Consider the following 18,902-nt stretch of genomic DNA (forward strand, 5'->3'; position numbering starts at 1 on the left):
CAAATGTATTCTCAAAATATTTTAAATTACAATGGATCATGTTACTTGCACAGTTTCCCATGTTTAATATTTATTTTTATTATTATTTTTCTAAAATATTCCACTACTATTTTTTTTTGTCATTTTTAAATAAATTCAATAAAATTAACATGAAAAATGAAAATATTGGGCCAAACCCCCTCCCCCACCCCTTCTCCCTCTAAATATGTTTGACTCATTTTTTTTCTTATTTTACTTTAAAATGCTTTATTAACAATGCAATGGAATTCCAAACCATTTAAGAGTTAATTAAATTATTATTATTATTTTCATAAGTTGAAAGAAGCTTTTAAACAGTGGAAAAAAAAAAAAATCAAGACTTGACCATGAAAAAGGCAAAACGAAACAAATGGTGTGAAGATTTTTGTATAAGCAACATCAAATAAGTTACATTTGATCACTGTTGGAAGATATAGACGAAGCAATTGATGATTTTTTATGATACTCTAGGTGAAAGATTACACATTTCAATGACTTGCATGCGAAGGAAATTTGGGCTTTGATATTATTTTTTCCTTCTTTTTTTTTAATACATACAAGGGAAGAGTATGAGGAACCAGCTTGAAGGATTCCTTTTAATTTTAGAAGAGAATCCTAAAGGATACCCAAGTTTCCTTAAAAAAAAGAGATAACTTCGACATCTAATCGGCAACCATATTGACATCTCTATCGACGTGGTGATGTCATTGACATTCATGAACTGATTAATTCAAAATTTGACACATCATTCCTAGTATTCATTTTCAAACCTTGTCCATAAAGTTGGTTCTTGTTCTATATGGTACAAGAAAACACATTAATTAATAAGAATCAAGTTGGATCAAATGAGAAGAAAGGGAAAAGAATGTTGCAATAAAAAGATATTGATAAAATTTCGGATGCTAGATTACATCATAAACATAAAACATGATAAATCACAATAGAAGATAAACCATACCAATTTTTCTAGAGATTAGGATAAACTAATTATAGCAGAATCAGTTCAACTAAATCTACAAAAAACGAATTCAGGCTCAGCTAATTTGGATTTGAGCAAATCAGAATTCTTGATTCATCTTTACAACTCACAGTGGAGCAATATGGTTATCAAGTTGTTGTAATTAATCACATGTTGCTATGAAGAATCTCTTCAATATACGAATGAAGTGAGCACAAATTGAATAAAAAAAACTAATCTCCAGCCGTCTTGCCAATGATAAGGTTCAGTTAACCTGTCAACTTCCCCTTTTTTATATTTAAAGCATGTTTAACATTGCCAATCTTGCAATGGTTATGGCTGCTAATGTGGGAACCACCAACCTGGGCAAAAAGCCATCACTAAATATGAAGTAGGAAAAAGGTCAACCAATATTATTTCTCTACTTGATGACAAATATGATATCTTTACTAGAACTTCAAGTCACATTGACAACATTTTTCTTTATTCTATTTAATGAAAATTCTCCTCTCTATTTCTCATAATCTAGATCATAGAAAAATATAATTTCCTTCCATAATAACAACAGAAGTCACTTTCCCTACTCTTTAACATTAAACCTACATACAATAACAAGAAACTTACAAAAACTCACTCACACTTCAGGAAGTAACAAAGCATTAGCAACTTGTCAGCTTACCTCAGAACATCAAGTCCAATTCAAGAATCTGATCGCAAAACAAGTGTGGCTGCATTAGTTAGTTAGCCTCTTAAGATCTGCAGTACGTAGCGTGGCATGGTTGTCCACTGGCACCTAGGCTGTACATCCTGTTCGTGTTTTATTGTATTAGCCACAAATGTATGAACTCTGAAAATTACCACCTTCCCTGAGGCACAGGATAAACATTGACCTTTAAATGAACCTCCCGACAATTTTGCCATATTCCTTAACACACCTTTCCTGTAGGAAAGGGACCTTGCTCACTGTTCCATGATATATTCTGAAGTCGGTTGGTAATATTCCTAACCTGATGATAAACTGAACCAGTGCATTTGGTGATGCCAAAAACAGCATTTAGGAATTTCCTCCATCTCAAGAACAGTGTGCAGTGGACTCAGTGAGCAGTCCTGACATAGCTAAGGAAGTCTAAAATCCAAGCAACCACTAAGATATGGAGCCGACCTCTCTGCATCACAATGGTTTGAAGAGAAATATAGACATATATATATATAGTTCAATAATATATCAAAGCTTCATTCTCTTTGCACCTCACATAAGTCATGCAGACGAGACTAACATTTCATGAGTTCCTATGCTTCCATCTCCCCTTCAAATACCTAATTTTGTCTTTAACCCCAGAAAAAAGCCCAACAGAGCTTTGAGCCTCTATGCCATCTAATTGTAGTCCCTGTATTTTGTTGTGGTACATAGGAAAGAAATGGAATTGGAAAGACTTGTAGGAAAAGTAAGGCACCAATGCAGATACGACAACACAGAAGGTAGCCAACCAGTAGAAAGGAGCCGGCGCACAAGTTTCCAAGAGAACATGGAATGCTGATGTAGATGCCGTTGGCGGAAGAAAACCATAAATAATCAAGAAGATATACCATGAGATAATGGTACCCCAGATGAAGAAGTGCTGGATCCATGTGAAGTAGTTGATGGCAAGAGCCATCTGGCAGTTTACAGTCCACACAGTACAAGTGTACATTAAGACCCCAAGCACTTCATATCCGGCCACTTTTCCATCTTTCCGGAAGGCCTGGTGAATGACTGAGCTGGTGGTGAATAAGAAGATGATAACAGAACTGGCAAGTGCATTAAGCATCCAACCAAGTATACGAGCCCAGCTGAAGAGCATGTTCTGTACACCTTCTTGATGTAACAGAGGATACTGTATAACCGATCAAGAAGTGAGTTAATAGATAATAAAAAATAGAAAGTAAAAGAAAAGCGTTCCCTTAACTAAGTAGGAGGATGACAAAATGGTGCCTAATGGACTTCCATTTACTTTCCATAACAGAATGCAAACGTAAAAATGAACTGGCTGAGCCATTCCCCAATGTTCACAACAGTGTTTGAAACATTAGCCCTGCTCCCATTTATAATGATTTCATACTTTTGTCTTCCAACAACCCACTAAATTAACCTTTGCATGTGGGATTTCTCCATTTGCAATGAATATCTCTCTCTCCTAGGAACCTTTTTAGCATTTAGTATTTGCTTTATATGGATCCATGTATTACAGGTTAAGTACATGAATTGCGTACCTTGAGACAGAGGCGTGCTGAAACATCCTGATCAAAGACACCAAGTGCAATTGCAGGAAGCGCAGTGAAAAAAACATTGTACGTGGACATGTACCAATCATTGTAGGCAGGCTGGCCAGAGAACGAGGCACAAGCTTCAAACCAAAATAGAGTTAAACCAAATGTTATGTCTTTGTAGAAAAAGTAGCATATCTGCAGGCACAAGTGAAAAATCAACATGTTAACCTCCCATTAAGATTAATTTATGACAACAATCCTGACTTTTCACTGATAAACTGCTATTGAACTAAAAAACATGCAAGACTAAAAAGAATAAAATCACAGTAATTGTTTCCTCCAGTTTACTAATAAAACAGGGGCTGTTCTCATCCTTGTGTACAGTTTTCGGTGAATGAATTTTATTGTCGGTTTCAACTTTCTAGCAGTTGGCTAGATATGAAATTGCCCACTATAAGACTAATGAGCTTTTCGTGAAAATAACATAGAGAAGAAAAACATCAAAAAAGAAGTCGATGAAGTCATTGAATTAGGAAGAACTATGTAACATGATGTAACATTTAAAATTTTGATCTTCTTCCAATGCTATTGTTGCTTGAGTTCAAAATCAGCACCTTTTGTGTTTCTTTTCTGAAATTACATTTAATAATTAATATTTGTACCATCATTGTCACCAAATGTTCTTATTGCTTTTTACCTTCAAGCAGAAGTTCTGATCTTCAATCATACTATTAAGATATTCTGTAAATTTCAACAAAGTTTTATCTGCTAATTCTTTGAACTAAACTCTTTTCATATTAAATTGTTCAAGCCGTGTAGATTCCTAATGAAAGTATTTAGGCTCTTAGATTACTCTACTCTAATTTAGCTTTGTAATTAGACTTCCTTAGACACAGAACCCTGAAGTTAATGAAGTTTTTATGTAGGTCTTTACTTTCTTTCTAATTTAGATTTGTAATGAAGTATATGGTGCACTTCTTTCATTACTGTAAAAATTACATATTCAATTTGGGTGTTTGGATGGTCCATTTGTGAAAGAGGCCTCTCTACAACAACTGAATCTTAGCTCATATTGCCTAAGTATATTGGAATGGTAAATACTTAAAAAATAATAATAAGAAGAATACATGGATAAGAGAAATTTACTAAACAACATCATAATGTGGAGTGGGGACGATCGAGTCAAGAACAGAGTGCGATGCATCCTCTGGCAGGTGCTACAAGGCAAAACAAATTGTCACAGTCATCCTGATCCTACGCATAGTGCTATACCTCAACCATCAAGTTGTGTTAAATCCCAGTTTAAATATTTCAATTGAAAGGCTGAAGCAAGGATTACTTTTACTTCTAAAATAACTTTTGAGACTCCCTAAATGCCTAAGCAGTGTTAGGTCCATGATGGCGCAAGCAAACCTCCCATTTAGTTTTTGGGGAGATGCACTTCAGACTGCAGCCTATATCCTGAATAGAATATCATCTCAGTCAATACCATCTACACCCTATGAGCTATGGAAAGGTACAAAGCCTGCTCTAGGACATTTACGATCATGGGGTTGTGCTGGGTATGTTCACACCTCTTCCCATAAGTACGGGAAGTTAGTAGCCTAGAGCTAAGAAATGCATCTTTGTGAGGTATCCTAATAGCTCTAAGGGATACGTTATGTACGGTGAACACCCCAGTGGAGGTATGACTGAGATTGAGTCACGAGATGTCGAGTTTCTAGAAGCAGATTACCCTAGTTTATCTGATGCGCATAGAGATCTTGACCTCTATGAGATAGAGGAGGATCACAACATACTAAATCCTCTTGGGGAAAGAACACATCCTTTAGTCGCCAGAGAAGATATTGGTCATAGTGCACCAAGTGGGAGCACGAATACAGACTGTGAACCTAGTGGGAGTGTACCTAGTGGGGACACAACACCCATAAACGATTGTGATCTCAATGCACGTAGAAGCACAAGAGGACATATTCCCCAACGTCGATTCAAGATTGAAGGGGACACCCTTTTGTGTGCCTTAGCTGATGAAGAGGAGCCTACATCCCTAAAGGAAGCGCTATCATCACATGCTAAGGACAAATGGTTGGCTGCTATAGAAGATGAGTTGAGTTCTATGGAAAAGAACCAATTCCGGGAGTTAGTTAATCCTCCACTTAATTGCAAAACTATTAGGAACAAATGGGTTCTTAAGGTTAAGCGTAAGGCCGATGGATCAATTAACAAATATAAGGCACGACTTGTGGCGAAGGGCTACACCCAAAGAGAGGGTGTGGACTATGATGAAACATTCTCCCCTGTGGTGAGGATAGCATCCATTTGTCTTATTTTGTCTATTGTGGCAAGACTAGATCTTGAACTCTTTCAAATGGACGTTAAAACGACATTTCTCAACGGAGAACTGGACGAAGAGATCTATATGGATCAACCAGTGGGTTTTGAGTCCAAAGGACATAAGTGCAAAGTTTGCCGCCTTAAACGTTCCATATATGGCCTCAAACAAGCGTCCAGACAATGGTATTTTAGATTTCATCATGCTGTAACTTCTAATGGCTTTGATGTGATTGAAGAAGATCATTGTGTGTATATAAAACGATCCAAGAAAGGATTCTTTGTTCTCTCTTTATAAGTCGATAATATCCTTTTAGCAGGAAATGACATTGACATGATTGTCGCCACTAAAGAGTGGCTGTCCTTCACATTTGAAATGAAGGACATGGGCGACCCCAACTTTGTGTTAGGCATCAAGATAGTGAGGAATCGCTCAAAGAACTTTCTTGGTTTGTCTCAATAAACTTATTTAGAGAAAGTCCTTGAACGATTTCATATGCAAAATTCTAAGCCCATTGACACACCAATGGACAAAACGTGCAGACTGAGCCTAGTTAAATGCCCTAAGAGTGAAGGGGGAAAAATCAAATGTCAAGAGTACCTTATGCTTCTGCGGTTGGTAGTCTAATGTACGCGATGATATGCACGCGCCCAAATATCTGCTATGTTGTTGGGATGGTTAGTCGTTACCAAACTAACCCAGGACTTACCCATTGGCAGGCAGTAAAAAGGATTTTCCGTTACCTTCGTGGGACGACAAATCTCATGCTTACATATAGTGATTCAGATTTGAGATTGAGAGGTTACAGTGATGCTGACTGGGGCAGTGATCAGGACGAGCGAAAGTCTACCTCAGGTTATGTTTTTGTCCTTGGAGGTGGAGCTATTACTTGGAGCAGCAAGAAGCAAACATGCATTGATTTGTCCACGATGGAGACTGAGTATGTTGCATGCTCAGTTGCTGTTCAAGAAGCAGTTTGGCTTAGAAGATTCTTAAGAAGTCTCAGCCTATTCTCACATTCAGATGATGTGGTGCTCCTACACACTGATAGTACAGCAACTTTGGCTTTTTCTAAAGATGCTAAGTTCCATGGAAAAGCCAAACACATAGAGATTCGCTACCATTTTATCCAAGATATGATTGCGAAGGGAGAAGTTGTCTTAAAGCACATCTCCACATCCAACATGGTGGCTGACCCATTGACTAAGCCTATAAGGGATGTGTTTTTGGCACATGTTAGGAGTCTGGGTCTTAGACATGGATGATATTTTTCTTTTTAAGACATCTTCTTTTGGACATAATGAAATCATTTTTTACGTGCATATTTGATGCATGTTTATGATAAATGAGTTAGTATATTTTATAAAGATGTCACCAGGCATGGAATTGACCCACTCACATGGGTAATTCACCTTGGCGCTTGTAGATAGCGAGCAAGATGAGCCTAAGGGTTTGTAAGGCTTTAGGAGGCTTTCAAAACAATGTCAGGCGCCTTAGTTGGAACTAAGATGAGACCTCAATGGTCGTACATAGAATCATCACATTTATGTGTTGCCTGGATTGTAGCCGAATGTGAATCTTTTATAATTGGTCAATGTGTGACTGATTGTAGAAGAATCATGTTAGGAGCTTTAAGTAGCGACTGAACCAAGATTCGTATGGTGTATTTTTTTCTTTTGTGACATGCCCATATCAGTGGGAGTTACGCCATAGCATGCATGTTTGTTGCATGTGCTGAAGTCGATCGATGATGAGAGTGATTGAACGGATCCCTGCTTTGTCACTGTGTGTGCCATCAGGATCACATTTTGTTGATCCTACTTGTACCCTTTACTTTAGACTATGCCACGAAGAGGACACCCAATGATGCTACTTTAGCTTGTTCCTTAGGATCATGGATGATGCGGTCTCGCAGGGCAAAATTGGGAAAGCAGTTGGGGATAATCCAAATGACATGAGGACTATGGGAAAACTTTTCATTCTATACCCATCAGTGATGTGACTCATTGCTCGAGCGACTTGTCATTGGACAAAGTCATGAGTACATCAATGAGGATAGTTCACATTGCTCACTATGAGGGATCAAGAAAGTGGAACTGGGTATAATTGAATTGTTTAGGCTATATGAGATAATTTTCGAGTGATGTGCTATGTTGGTTAGATGGAGATTTGATATAGCACTCCTACCCTAGATACATCTCTTAGGTCGCATGTTTCATTTCCACATTGAAAGGATTAGAGTTGATGAGAGCATTTGGATAACTCCGCCACCTTGTGGCGAGTGGGAGATGTTAATATTAATGGGTGGGTCCCGCTACAATTTGCGCCATAGGTGGTAGCAAGATGATTATGTAGTCTAAGATGACTACACCTCTATTTAATTGAGTCTAAAGAAGACTCTAATATTCCCTCCCTAAGATGAGTCTAAGGAAAACCCTAATTAAGGAATTAGGGTTGAGGGAAAACATTATAAATAGAGGGATGGAAAACCAAACCAAAAACACATGATTAAGTATACTCTCCCATGCTCTACGAATTCTCTAAGCTAATCCTGAACCTCCATCATTGTGGTTCGCCGATTTGGAAGCATGGAAATAACCTATAGAGTTCACAAGCTGAAAGAAGAGAAAGGGAACACAAAGAGGCACCTCCCTTGTCTAGATCCATTGCAGAAAATCACTAAGGTAAAGGATCTAAAACTATTCCTTTCATTGATTTAGTTTAACACCTGTCATTCCTAAGTTCTCCATCAATTACATTTCTTTTCTTTTCCGTCTTTTCCCCAAGCTTGTTTATGTTTTGTATAACAGAGGGACAAGCCTTGAGCAAACCCACAGCAACCCACTCCCAAAGAAAGAAGGGGGGGGGGGCAGTTGAGGCTGCAATCACCTGCCCCTCCCCAGATCTTGCATTAGCAACAAACTTGTGCACTGAGACACCCCCATGCTCTATATAGTTCTGAATAATTATTAGGATGTTGGACAAAGGTTTATAGTATCCATTTAGAACTAGGGTTATGAACTGGTGTAGACTAAAATCTTAGTTTAAGTTCTGGAATAACTTTAGCATCCACATGAACCCAAGGGGAATAAAGAAAGTTTTAGAACTTTAAATTTTCCATAAATTTCCTATTTCCTAGCTTGTCTTCTCCTATGTTTATCAAACTCAACTATAGGAAGTTTCAATAAGCTTCCCCTCAAAATCAGAACAAATACTAGAATCCCAAACTCTTGGAAACTGAATGATTAAAATTGTAGGTTACAGCTTTTACCATCATGGCTATTCGCCTGTAACACCAATGGCCATGCACCAACAACAGGCGCTCCAGAAAATGAAACTGAGCTATTGCAAAATCACTAGCCATTACAGCCTGCAAATGAAAATCAATCCAAATGGACACATCAACTACCATTTGTCTTTTAAAATAAGTTGATTATGTCTTCATCATCACATAATGTTCTATGGAAAACACATATATTAATTGATGAGACAAGGTTTTCCTCATACTCAAGGAAGAAACTTTGTTTACCTGCATTCCTTCCACACCGCTAATGCCAACACCTATATCCGCTTCTAGAAGCATACCAACATCATTTGCGCCATCACCAATTGCTAATGTTGTTTTACCTGTTGACTTTTTCACCAATCTGGTAACCTGCAAGTCTTCTAAATCTCTGTCAGATTAATTTAACATCAATAACTGAAACTGTATAATTCATCATAATTTGTAACAAGTTAAATTTTAAGGAGTCTGAGTCAACAAGATGAAGTAGCACTTACAAGTGCCTTCTGTTTTGGCGAGGAACGACAGCAAATAACAGAAGCACAACCTGCTGCAAGCTCCATAAACAAGCTCTCTAGATTCTCCGTTAGAGCAAAAGTCAGACACCTACCGTCAATTATCAAAGCAGAAGAAACACGACCTTGACTAGAAGAAACAACTTTACGCCCGTCAATTATTTGTCTTGTCACACTCTCACAGGAAGCCTAATAAGATAAGAATCAAAGTATTAACCAAAGCCCCTCTTAAGACCAAACACACATCCCCAACCCCCAACCCCCCCAAGGCCCCCACCAAGAAAAAAAGTGACTATGATCATTTAGTTCAGACTCATGACATTTGTATACTTTTGCAATGGCTTCTTTGTCTCCTTGTTTCTCCAGGGCAATGATGTCTGGTGTATCAAGTGTAATCACAATTTGCCTCATCCCTTCCCTCAGCAAGTTACATGCATACCTGTAACATCTCTTTGGTTATTATACTTCAGAATAGATAGACCCCATGCTCACAGCACTATATTAATGAAGAGAGGATTGAGAGAGCTTAGAAAATCTGACCCAATATTGACTGCAGTTTCCAACTTATCTCCAGTTAAGACCCATATCTTAACCCCAGCCTGGGAGAGCTTCTCAATGCACTCTGGAACCTGCACATGCAAAGTGTTTATCAATTCAAAAGCTGACCTTCTATACATGTACAAACCTCTTCCCAAACAAGATTTTAGCAAAATTTCAGTTTAAAAGATTGTGTTAAAAAGAAAAAAGAAGTGGGGGGAGAGGGGGGAAGCATTCTGAGTAGAAGATGTTAAACATATTAGAGACTTATGGAGCCTGTGGAAGCTATTCATACATTTCTAACAAGCGCATTTGAGCTTGTCCACGGTTCTAGCAAGGGCTCTTTGTAGAGCATATTCTTCAACAAAAACCAAACATCATTAACTAACATTATTTTTGGTACCGGGGGGGGGGGGGAAGTTATTTTAGGCAGTTATTTCATCCCCTATCTTAATCAGTTGCAGTTATAGGATGAAGCATTATTCAAGAGATAGCAGCCCTTCTTGTGAGCAGTATTCTATTACTAGTCAAAAGGAATTTCACAATGAGATTTGGACATTCACCTGTTTTTGCAGTTTGTCTTCCACAGCTGTAGCACCAAGAAGTATCAAATCCCTCTCAATCTTATCTGCTGCAGCTTCTACCAGTGCATCTCTATCAGCAGAAACATGATTTTTGGCCCTTAAGAACTCCTCTTCCCACATTGAGTACTCTTCTTTAGCAAGTTCACGATATGCAATTACCAAGGTTCTTAAACCTGCCGCGGCATACTTGTTAATGTGATCTTTGGTCTCAACTTCAAATAACCGCCCGTCCTTTGAAAGCCTTTCAAACATTACACTGAACACAAGCGCACAAAAAGAAAAAAAAATGGATGAAGCTTTGCATCAAAACACCTTACTACAAGCTTATGGACTCAACAGAACAGAATATATAGAAGTAAGACATCAGACCTGTCAGCACCCTTGCAAAGGAGTAATAACTGAGACTCTTGATTCCTCACTATCACAGACATTCGCTTGCGGGAACTACTAAACTCTAAGACATGAAGAAGCTCGAACGGTCTGGAATTACTAAGCCAGGTCAAAGTGTTAAAATCATAAAGAATTTTAAAATAAAACTAGGGAGGGAAATGGAAGTAACAACAATCAAGAAACGAACCTGTCAACCTTTCCTCTAGTCTTAGGATCTAATTCATGCAATTTTATCCAATTCTGTGTCCTTTCATAGAATTCAAAGCCAAGCTCCTTTGCAGCTATAACAAATGCAGCTTCATCTGGTGACTCAGCTTCATAAGAAATTTCATGCGTCTCCTTACTCACATCAGGAATTGCAGTATGGCAGATAGCTAAAACATGAAAGAATTTCTGTATGACATCAGCATGAGGTTCATTCATCCACCTCCCTTTCATGAGCCGTTCATCCATGAAGTTGAAGCCCTTGATTGATTTTCTTGAATCCATAGAATTCCCACTGTTCTCCTCCACACTAGATGAAGTGACAACAGATTCAGGAAGACCATATTTTTTCCTTTTCGTAACAGCCAGCTCGACTTCAGTGATACCACGGCCATAAGCTATACCAGATATGGAGCATTTAACAAACTCCATAGAGTTGCACGTTAAAGTACCAGTTTTGTCAGATAGTATAGTGTCTACCTGACCAAGTTCCTCATTCAAATTTGAAGTTCGAGCATGGGCCGGCCTATCTGTTTCCTCACAATACATATCCTGGTCTTGGTTAATAAATATGGTCTGTAATACCTTCACAATTTCAATGGAGACATACAATGATATTGGTATCAAATATCCATACAACATAAGGCCCGTCAAGAAATGAAAAAATGCTGCATAAGAAGCTCTTCTTGGGTCAAAAAATATAGTTGTAGAATCTGGTTTAAGATACCACCTTTTATACTTTCCTCCCCTAATATCATTCTTAGTTTGAACACCAAAAGAAACAGATCCAGTGAAAGAAATCAAAACCAGGACACTGAAAAGGAGATAGATTATCTTATCCATTTTCCTTTCAACCCTACTCCTTTTTGAAGGAGGATCTGTAGCATTCTGCATTACTTTTGTGTCATGACCAGTAAAAATAACCACTCCATAGATGTATTCAGTGTTTCGAAGCTTGGAATCTCTCAGAAGAATCTGCTGAGGCGAAAGAGGATACTGTCTGCTATTATAGTACAAACTTCCTATGAAGGAATACAAGTGTTCATTTGGGTCCTCACATTTCACAACTGCTTTGAATCTCTGGAAGTACTCATCATGCAGAGCAGCTGTTGCCTCCAAACTCTGCTTGACTTTTAAGTTGGTCTCACCATCAAGGTTCATGGTCTCAACATAACAAATTCCATCATCATAACTTGAAGAAAGCAGAAGCAGATCAGCAGGAAAGAATTCATCCTTTTCCACCCTAACAAGATCTCCAACCCGGAGATTCTTCCACCTAGTTTCATGAAAGGAATGATCCTTTTCGTACACTTTGACTTTACGATTATTGGCCTCTATATCCTGAAACCATTATACATTATTTAAAGTGAAATACAGATTAAAAAGATAAGGTCAAATGCAGTAATAAAAACAACACCTACAATTGAGAGTAATCATTGCTGTTTTATGCGCATCAGCTTTAAAGACATCTCTTTTCCCACATATGCATTAACAATTGGACAAAACATAATTTTAAGGTAGAGAAATTCAAGATATATAAACCTTTCAACAAAAGGCCAAATAAATCAGTTACAAGCTCTCCTCCTTTCTAAATCTTTGGCACTTTCAGATATTTTACACAAACGCAGTATAACTATCTTATTAAAACAGGGGAGAAAAATATGTGTGCCAAGAGAGGGGGGAATACATGAAGAAATGATAGCAGTAAACGTAAAAGCAACATAATGGATTCTTAACAACAAGACGATTTGTTGAGTTCAATGGGATTGAGTACTAATTGTTGATCAAAGGACTTGGCCGGTAACTGGTTCTTCCAAAATTTGAACTCTCTGTTATCATCACACCAAGAAGATTAATTAAATGTTAAGAATAGATGAAGCATGAACCACAATTGTCATGAAAACAAGATAAGCTTATTCCAGGTTCCCCCTCAGAACCCACACCTCCCACACCCCTCCCCCCCCCCAAAAAAAAAAAAAAAAAAATCTTGGGTTGACTTCCTTCATCTTATTGGGGACAGCCACCTTGATGCTCTCTGGTCACTTGGCTTTAAGACCAGACTCTTCAGCTATGTGCTGCCCAGAAGGCACATTGACAATTACTTCACATGAACAATTCAAATGATCTCACTGAATTTAGGTCCCCTTAGAGACTATAGTGATGGTAGTCTATGAAAGTGAGCACCAGCCACACACAGAGACAAATAAAAGAGAGCTTGTGTACCTATCGCCTATCGAAGAGTAAGAAAAGGTGGAAAGTGATGCATTTATAAGCTTCTTATGAGAGTGACAAATAGCATCAATGAATATGAAGACAAAGAAGCCAGGATAAGAGATGAGAAATGGAAAAAGATGGGGATAAGTAGGAAAATGACAGACAAATGACAGTAGAGGAAAGAGGCACCACCCCCCACCCCAAAACACATCAGAAGGACCCCAGAAAAGTGGGTCTACAAGATGGACCACCTCCAACAGTTTGGGTCCTTTCCTTGGGAGGAAATCGCTCAAGTAGTGCACAATGAGACATAGGATTTAGCCATGTATAATATTCTAATCCAAGCGCACTCATTTGATTTACCCTAACCCTTGGATTAAAATATTACATGTGGCTAAATCCTGTAACTCATTGGGTACTCTTGGGAGAGCCCCTCCAAGGAGAGGATCCAAACTCGACCACCAATTGGTTCTAGTCAAGGTCATACTTGGCTAAAGCCCTAGACCATCCATGTTATTTCCCACCATTTCCCCTATGGTCATTTTAGGTCTACCCCTAGCTCTTTTCCTCCTCCAATGACAATCACATTAGTCCTCCTTACAAGAACATTGCTAGGCCTCCATTGAATATGAACATATCACCTTAAATGACTCACTTGGAATTTCTCACTGATCAGTCCAACTCCGAACTGTGCTCTTATGCATTCATTCCATACTTCATCCTCACTTGTTTTTCCAACATCCATCTTAACATCCTCATCTCTACCACCAAAAATTATAATGCTTTAAAACTTGAAAACCTGTTCAGAGCTAGGGTAGATTGTTTAAAATAGGCAATTAAGTTAAGTAAGACTGTCAAAAACTGCAATGTGTGAATTGAATTTTAGTACCCATCTAATGTGCCCAGCTCCAGCATTTTTTGTTGTAACCCAAAAGGAAAACTTTCTGTGAGGTTTGTGATGGTAGAGGAGGCATGGACCGATAGGTAGAACTCACCCTGATGGACTGATCCAACTTGGATGAATATTTCTTTGCTTCATTCTCTCACTGTGCAAGGAAGATAGAAAAGTGAGGTTGGGGATTAGTAAGGGTTTCTAAGGAGAGTTCTTATCGGAACCTTTGGGAGTTCTTGAGAGATCTCCACTGTAATATTTCTAACATTACATAGTGAATCATCTTCAGCCAAGAGAGAGTAGAGTGAGCGAGAGAGAGAAGTGTGACTTAGGGACCTTCAAGCTAAGATTTTCTGGGGAGAGTTCATGCTGCAACCTTTGGGTGTTCTTGAGAGATCTCTATCGTAAATTTTCTAACATTACATAGTGCATTCATCTTCAGCTTTGCTTGTGAATGGAGCACTGGTGTGTGAACTATGTTAAAATCTCTGTCATTTCTACTTGAACCTACTTTGCTTCTTCATGTTTTTCAATGTGTGCATTAATAAATTCCATTAAAGCCAGTTATCTGTTATCCTTCTATCCTACTATACTTCCAAAAGTACAACCTGAGGGCATTTCCATATTTCACTTCTTTTCTGTTTCCACTATGAATTTCCACATCCCTGATCTCGGGTTTAGCTCGCATCCTGCTTCCTCCTCCAAAAAGAAAAGAATTGGTCATTCTTAATAAGTTCCCCAACCAGACCCAAGGATATCTCAAAACCAATGTTTAAGGATTCCCAAACATCGGTAACATAAATGGACACGATGGAACATGAAGGAGACACTCAACTCGCAGAGACTACATTGGGAACGTCACATTAGGTGCGCCTTGCAGCTCCACAGGCCTAAACTCGTGTGAATGTCCCCCTAATATTGGATGAGGCCCTTTTCCCCATGCCTGATCCATGTGTTTTTTCTAATGAAAAGCATAATTATCAAGGATTCACCTTGGGCACCATTGGTACGTAATAGGTCACTTTGCTGCTTTATTGGTGTCGCTTGTTCTTTGGTCCCTTTCTAATTCCATGGTTGCCCTTACAATTGCTGTTCATAAACCCCATAGAACTTGCACTCAGCATCCCATTTCTAGCGCTTTTCATGTGACTTTTTTCTCTCTCCTTTTTTACATTTGTCTCTTCACTATCCTTTATTTCCATTCTTAACACTAGCCAAGGAGCACCAACCAATTAAAGGTGGAAAGCGGCAATGAATGAAGATATGAGGGCTCTAGGGAAGAATGACATTTGGCAAGTGGGTTTTCACATTCAACCAAAAAGCAGATGGAGCAGACCAAAGATATAAATAAAGGTTGTTTGCTAAAGGATTCACTCCATGGGCTCAACTATAAGGGACCTTGCACCATTACCCAAAATGAATACCGCTCAAGTCATCTACTCCTATGTAGTCAACCCAAGATTGGATATTCAGCAACTGGATATCAAAAATGCATTTTTCAATGAAGAACGCAAAGAGAAGGCATATATGGGCATTCCACCTGGATTTGTGTCCCAAGAAACCATGGGAAAGGTTGCAAGTTGAAGAGACTTTCTGTGGGTTGGAACAGCCTCCCAGGGAATGGTATGGATTACTTTATAAAGCCATAGCGTGCATTGGCATAAAAAAAATATTGTAGATCATGCTTTGTTTATCAAGAAGACAGGTGGATGTGTTACAGTTTTTATAATCAGTGACTCAGTGTAGAAGATCTTGCAACTACTGGGAGCAGTGTAGATGAGATATCTAAGGGGAAAACGGTTTGAGACCATAGACTTAGGTAAGTTGAGATATTTTCTTGGCATAGAAGTAGCCTACTCCCTATCTCAAGGACAAGGATGGTAAACAAGCTGCTGCCATGCAGCTGTCAGAGTTTGTTAGAAGACTAATATCCTTATCCCATTCATCCACCTGGAGGCAAACTATAGAGATTTCAAGAGAAGAAATCAGATAATTTAGAATAACATACCAAACTGTGATTCATACTCACTATTAGAAATTCCAAATTCATCAAAAACCTAATTTGTTTTTCTTCAAGCAGTTCAAATATGGTAAAACTAAATTTGCTAAGTATAATCTAATCACACCCATAATGTCTAAGTTACTCAAAATTATATAGCTGAAAAGATTTAAATCTAACAAAGGAAAGTTACATATGTTACCTGTTTCCTGCGCCTCCAGTCTTCAACAGCCTCCTTGGCCATTGTAGCTCCGATTACTATCACTAGAGGTACAACAATGCTACCAGCCCGGTAAGGTGCCAAAGGACTAAAAGAAACAAGAGCAACCACAAGAAAATACAGGTTTGCAACCCTTCTGAACTGCTCGAACAAAGACTTGGGGATGAAATTTGCTGCCGTATACTTTGTGGTGGAGACATAGTTTCCCCTGTAATTAAGCTGTAATGCTTCAGGATTTTCAGGGTCGTTACAGTAGATCACTCTCGAGTAACCTCTCTCCCCTCTCAAGGATTGATCATCCTTAGGCTGGCGGATGCATGAAAACGAGTAGAGCTTGCTAAAGCTTATCCCTCTCCTGCGGCCACCCCGCATTTTATGTTCCTCCCTGATAAGAAAAAAGGTTCTCAATTCTTTGTTCTGCTAATGCCTATAAACCATCAATTTCCTCTCAAATTTTCACTGCCATGTCTCATCCATTTGAGAGTATGAACCGTACAAAGTTAAAAGAATTCAAAAGGATCCAAGGTGGACAATAAGTGCATTACATGAAACACCCGTATGAACATCATTTATTAACAAACGACGCCAATTCCCTGAACAACTAAAAGTAAACTAAAGTACCAACTTTCATGAACGGATCTATAAAAATGAAACGACAATTTAAGAAGAATAAGCGACAGGTTTTAACAGAAGTTGCAGACAAGGAAAACAACTGAAAGAACCTTAAGCATTTATATTCCTGAACAGCTTCTAGAAATCTGTGATAAGAGAAACAGCAATTCCATATACACAAGGGGGAATTCTTTACCGTGAGTACTAGAACCGAGCTGACCACCTATATTACCAAGCTCAGTCAATGAATTGGCAAGAGTTTCTTCCAACACGAAGAGTGTCAATAGAGCTGCAGAGAATTTACGATGTATTGTGTCAAACAAACAAAAAAATCAAATAAAGCTAAGTGTGTATATATGAGAGTTGAAAACCCCTAGAAATGGAGATTCTAAAGCGAATTCTTTACTTCGGACTGAAGTTGAGGGAATTCGTTTTCTTTCTAAATCAGCTCAAACGCGGAATTTCGGATAGCAAATCCATCCATATGTACATTGTACAATATCGAAACAGAACAAGATTTCCGCGTTTGCGAATCTGACGCATCGCATTATCCCTTTTACAGACAAGATGAAGTAAATTTGGCCCCAAAAAAAAGACGAGATGAAGTTCAGAAGTTGATTTCCGTTCAACTGCCCCAAGTGCCAAGGCGCCATGGTTATGCTTTCCACGACCTTCTTTTTCGTTTATCGTATTCAGTGTTTACGATGAAAGCGAATACAGGGTACGAACAGGGACAGCATTTACAATTCTGGGGCACCAAAAAAAACAATATATAGTATCGCGATTCTCACCGTTAGATTAGAATCATCCCCGTCTTGTAAATCCAAATGGACACATATAGGTTCCGATCCAACTGCGAATACCATTCGTTATTTTCCATTTCCCCAAAAACGAAAAAAGGTTACATTTCTTACGGTACCGTTTGCTTGGGACGGAAATAATTTTATACATTTTTATTCTAATAATTTTCTACTCTGGAAACGTGTCCTTGGCTCCCGTTATCGCTCTTCTAGTCTTCTCCAGTAATGTGAAGGAGTCTCAATTATGAAACAGTGAAGCTGCGGTACATACGATCTGCTATACGAGCGTTACGATCATTGGAATACTGAGCCCTACGTGCATGTTCAAAAGAATGATTAATTAAGACGGTTAGATTGGAATCTTTTTAGAGCGTGCAACGACCGACGCGAAGTATCTCAAGTCAATTAAGTCAATTCGTCGAAAATGAAAGCTCGACGGTTTAATTATAAAGATGCTCCGTAATTATCGTTTGATGTTTCCATTTTCTAATGCGTGACCCTCTGTTATCCTTCCACGTCTTCACAACCGTCCTGTCGTATTCAATCAGGTTCGACCGGGTTTCTCGGCCCAACCGATTCGGCTTATTGGGTGAGAAATCGATGATTAACATGCCAAAATCCTGGTTCTTGAAAAATGATATTCCGGTTTCTGAAATCCTATTGGCTAAGGTAAAAAGATTTGGTCTATTGATGCTGATACCGGTGTGATTCGGACATATCAAATCAAACCGGTTATACCATTCTTTAAAGCTGTGGTTTAGTGCAGAAAGCTCCGGAATCCTCAAATTGAGGTGGTGGTGGTTCACCAGAACAGGGGATAAGTCAATGATGGATTGTAAATAGGTGCGAAGTGGGAGCCACGATTAGTGAGCAAGCTGACCGAGTTCCAATTGAAAAGTAAAAATCGTTATTCAATTAGCGAGTTGAGTCCAAATTGGAAACTGATATCCCTTGTTTATCGAGTTAGGTAGGTAGAGTAAGGTTGAATAACAAAGAGAAGAGTTTACAATTCGGCTCTCCATTTGGAATTTCCACTCCTTTTTTGGTATTCAAAACTCCATTATTTAATGTTAGGTTGATAAATGTTTGGAACCATC

General features: G+C 38.6%; 1 protein-coding gene across 3 annotated transcripts; it reads right to left on the minus strand.

Annotated features, from left to right (window-relative positions):
* Positions 1 to 381: 381 nt before the first annotated feature.
* Positions 382 to 17,730, minus strand: LOC149007017 (putative phospholipid-transporting ATPase 8). Of its 3 annotated transcripts, none has more exons than XM_089164554.1 (13): positions 17,412 to 17,730; positions 17,202 to 17,294; positions 16,376 to 16,778; positions 11,052 to 12,409; positions 10,844 to 10,954; positions 10,454 to 10,730; positions 9,894 to 9,982; positions 9,684 to 9,792; positions 9,336 to 9,542; positions 9,085 to 9,210; positions 8,827 to 8,925; positions 3,227 to 3,418; positions 382 to 2,850 (listed from the first exon to the last, which is right to left on the minus strand). In XM_089164554.1, exons 3-13 carry the CDS (start codon positions 16,763 to 16,765, stop codon positions 2,257 to 2,259), a joined length of 3,552 nt encoding a protein of 1,183 aa, XP_089020680.1. In that variant the 5' UTR covers positions 16,766 to 16,778; positions 17,202 to 17,294; positions 17,412 to 17,730; the 3' UTR covers positions 382 to 2,256. The 3 variants fall into 3 exon arrangements, with proteins under 3 accessions (XP_089020680.1, XP_089020678.1, XP_089020679.1); XM_089164552.1 differs by having other exon boundaries at positions 10,844 to 10,963; XM_089164553.1 differs by having other exon boundaries at positions 10,844 to 10,963; positions 17,202 to 17,730.
* Between the last annotated feature and the right edge of the window lie 1,172 nt (positions 17,731 to 18,902).

This window comes from Hakea prostrata, chromosome 8, assembly GCF_041222555.1.
Source record: "Hakea prostrata isolate BN-2017 chromosome 8, UWA_Hpros_2, whole genome shotgun sequence".
NCBI classification, from domain to species: domain Eukaryota; kingdom Viridiplantae; phylum Streptophyta; class Magnoliopsida; order Proteales; family Proteaceae; genus Hakea; species Hakea prostrata.

Coding starts and splice junctions, on each gene's coding strand:
- LOC149007017 (XM_089164552.1), bottom strand. CDS start 16,765: ATGCGGGGTGGCCGCAGGAGAGGGATAAGCTTTAGCAAGCTCTACTCG. Junction 12,410..16,375: donor ACTGGAGGCGCAGGAAACAG/GTAACATATGTA, acceptor TAATGGTTTCAG/GATATAGAGGCCAATAATCG. Junction 9,211..9,335: donor CGCCAAAACAGAAGGCACTT/GTAAGTGCTACT, acceptor GAAGACTTGCAG/GTTACCAGATTGGTGAAAAA.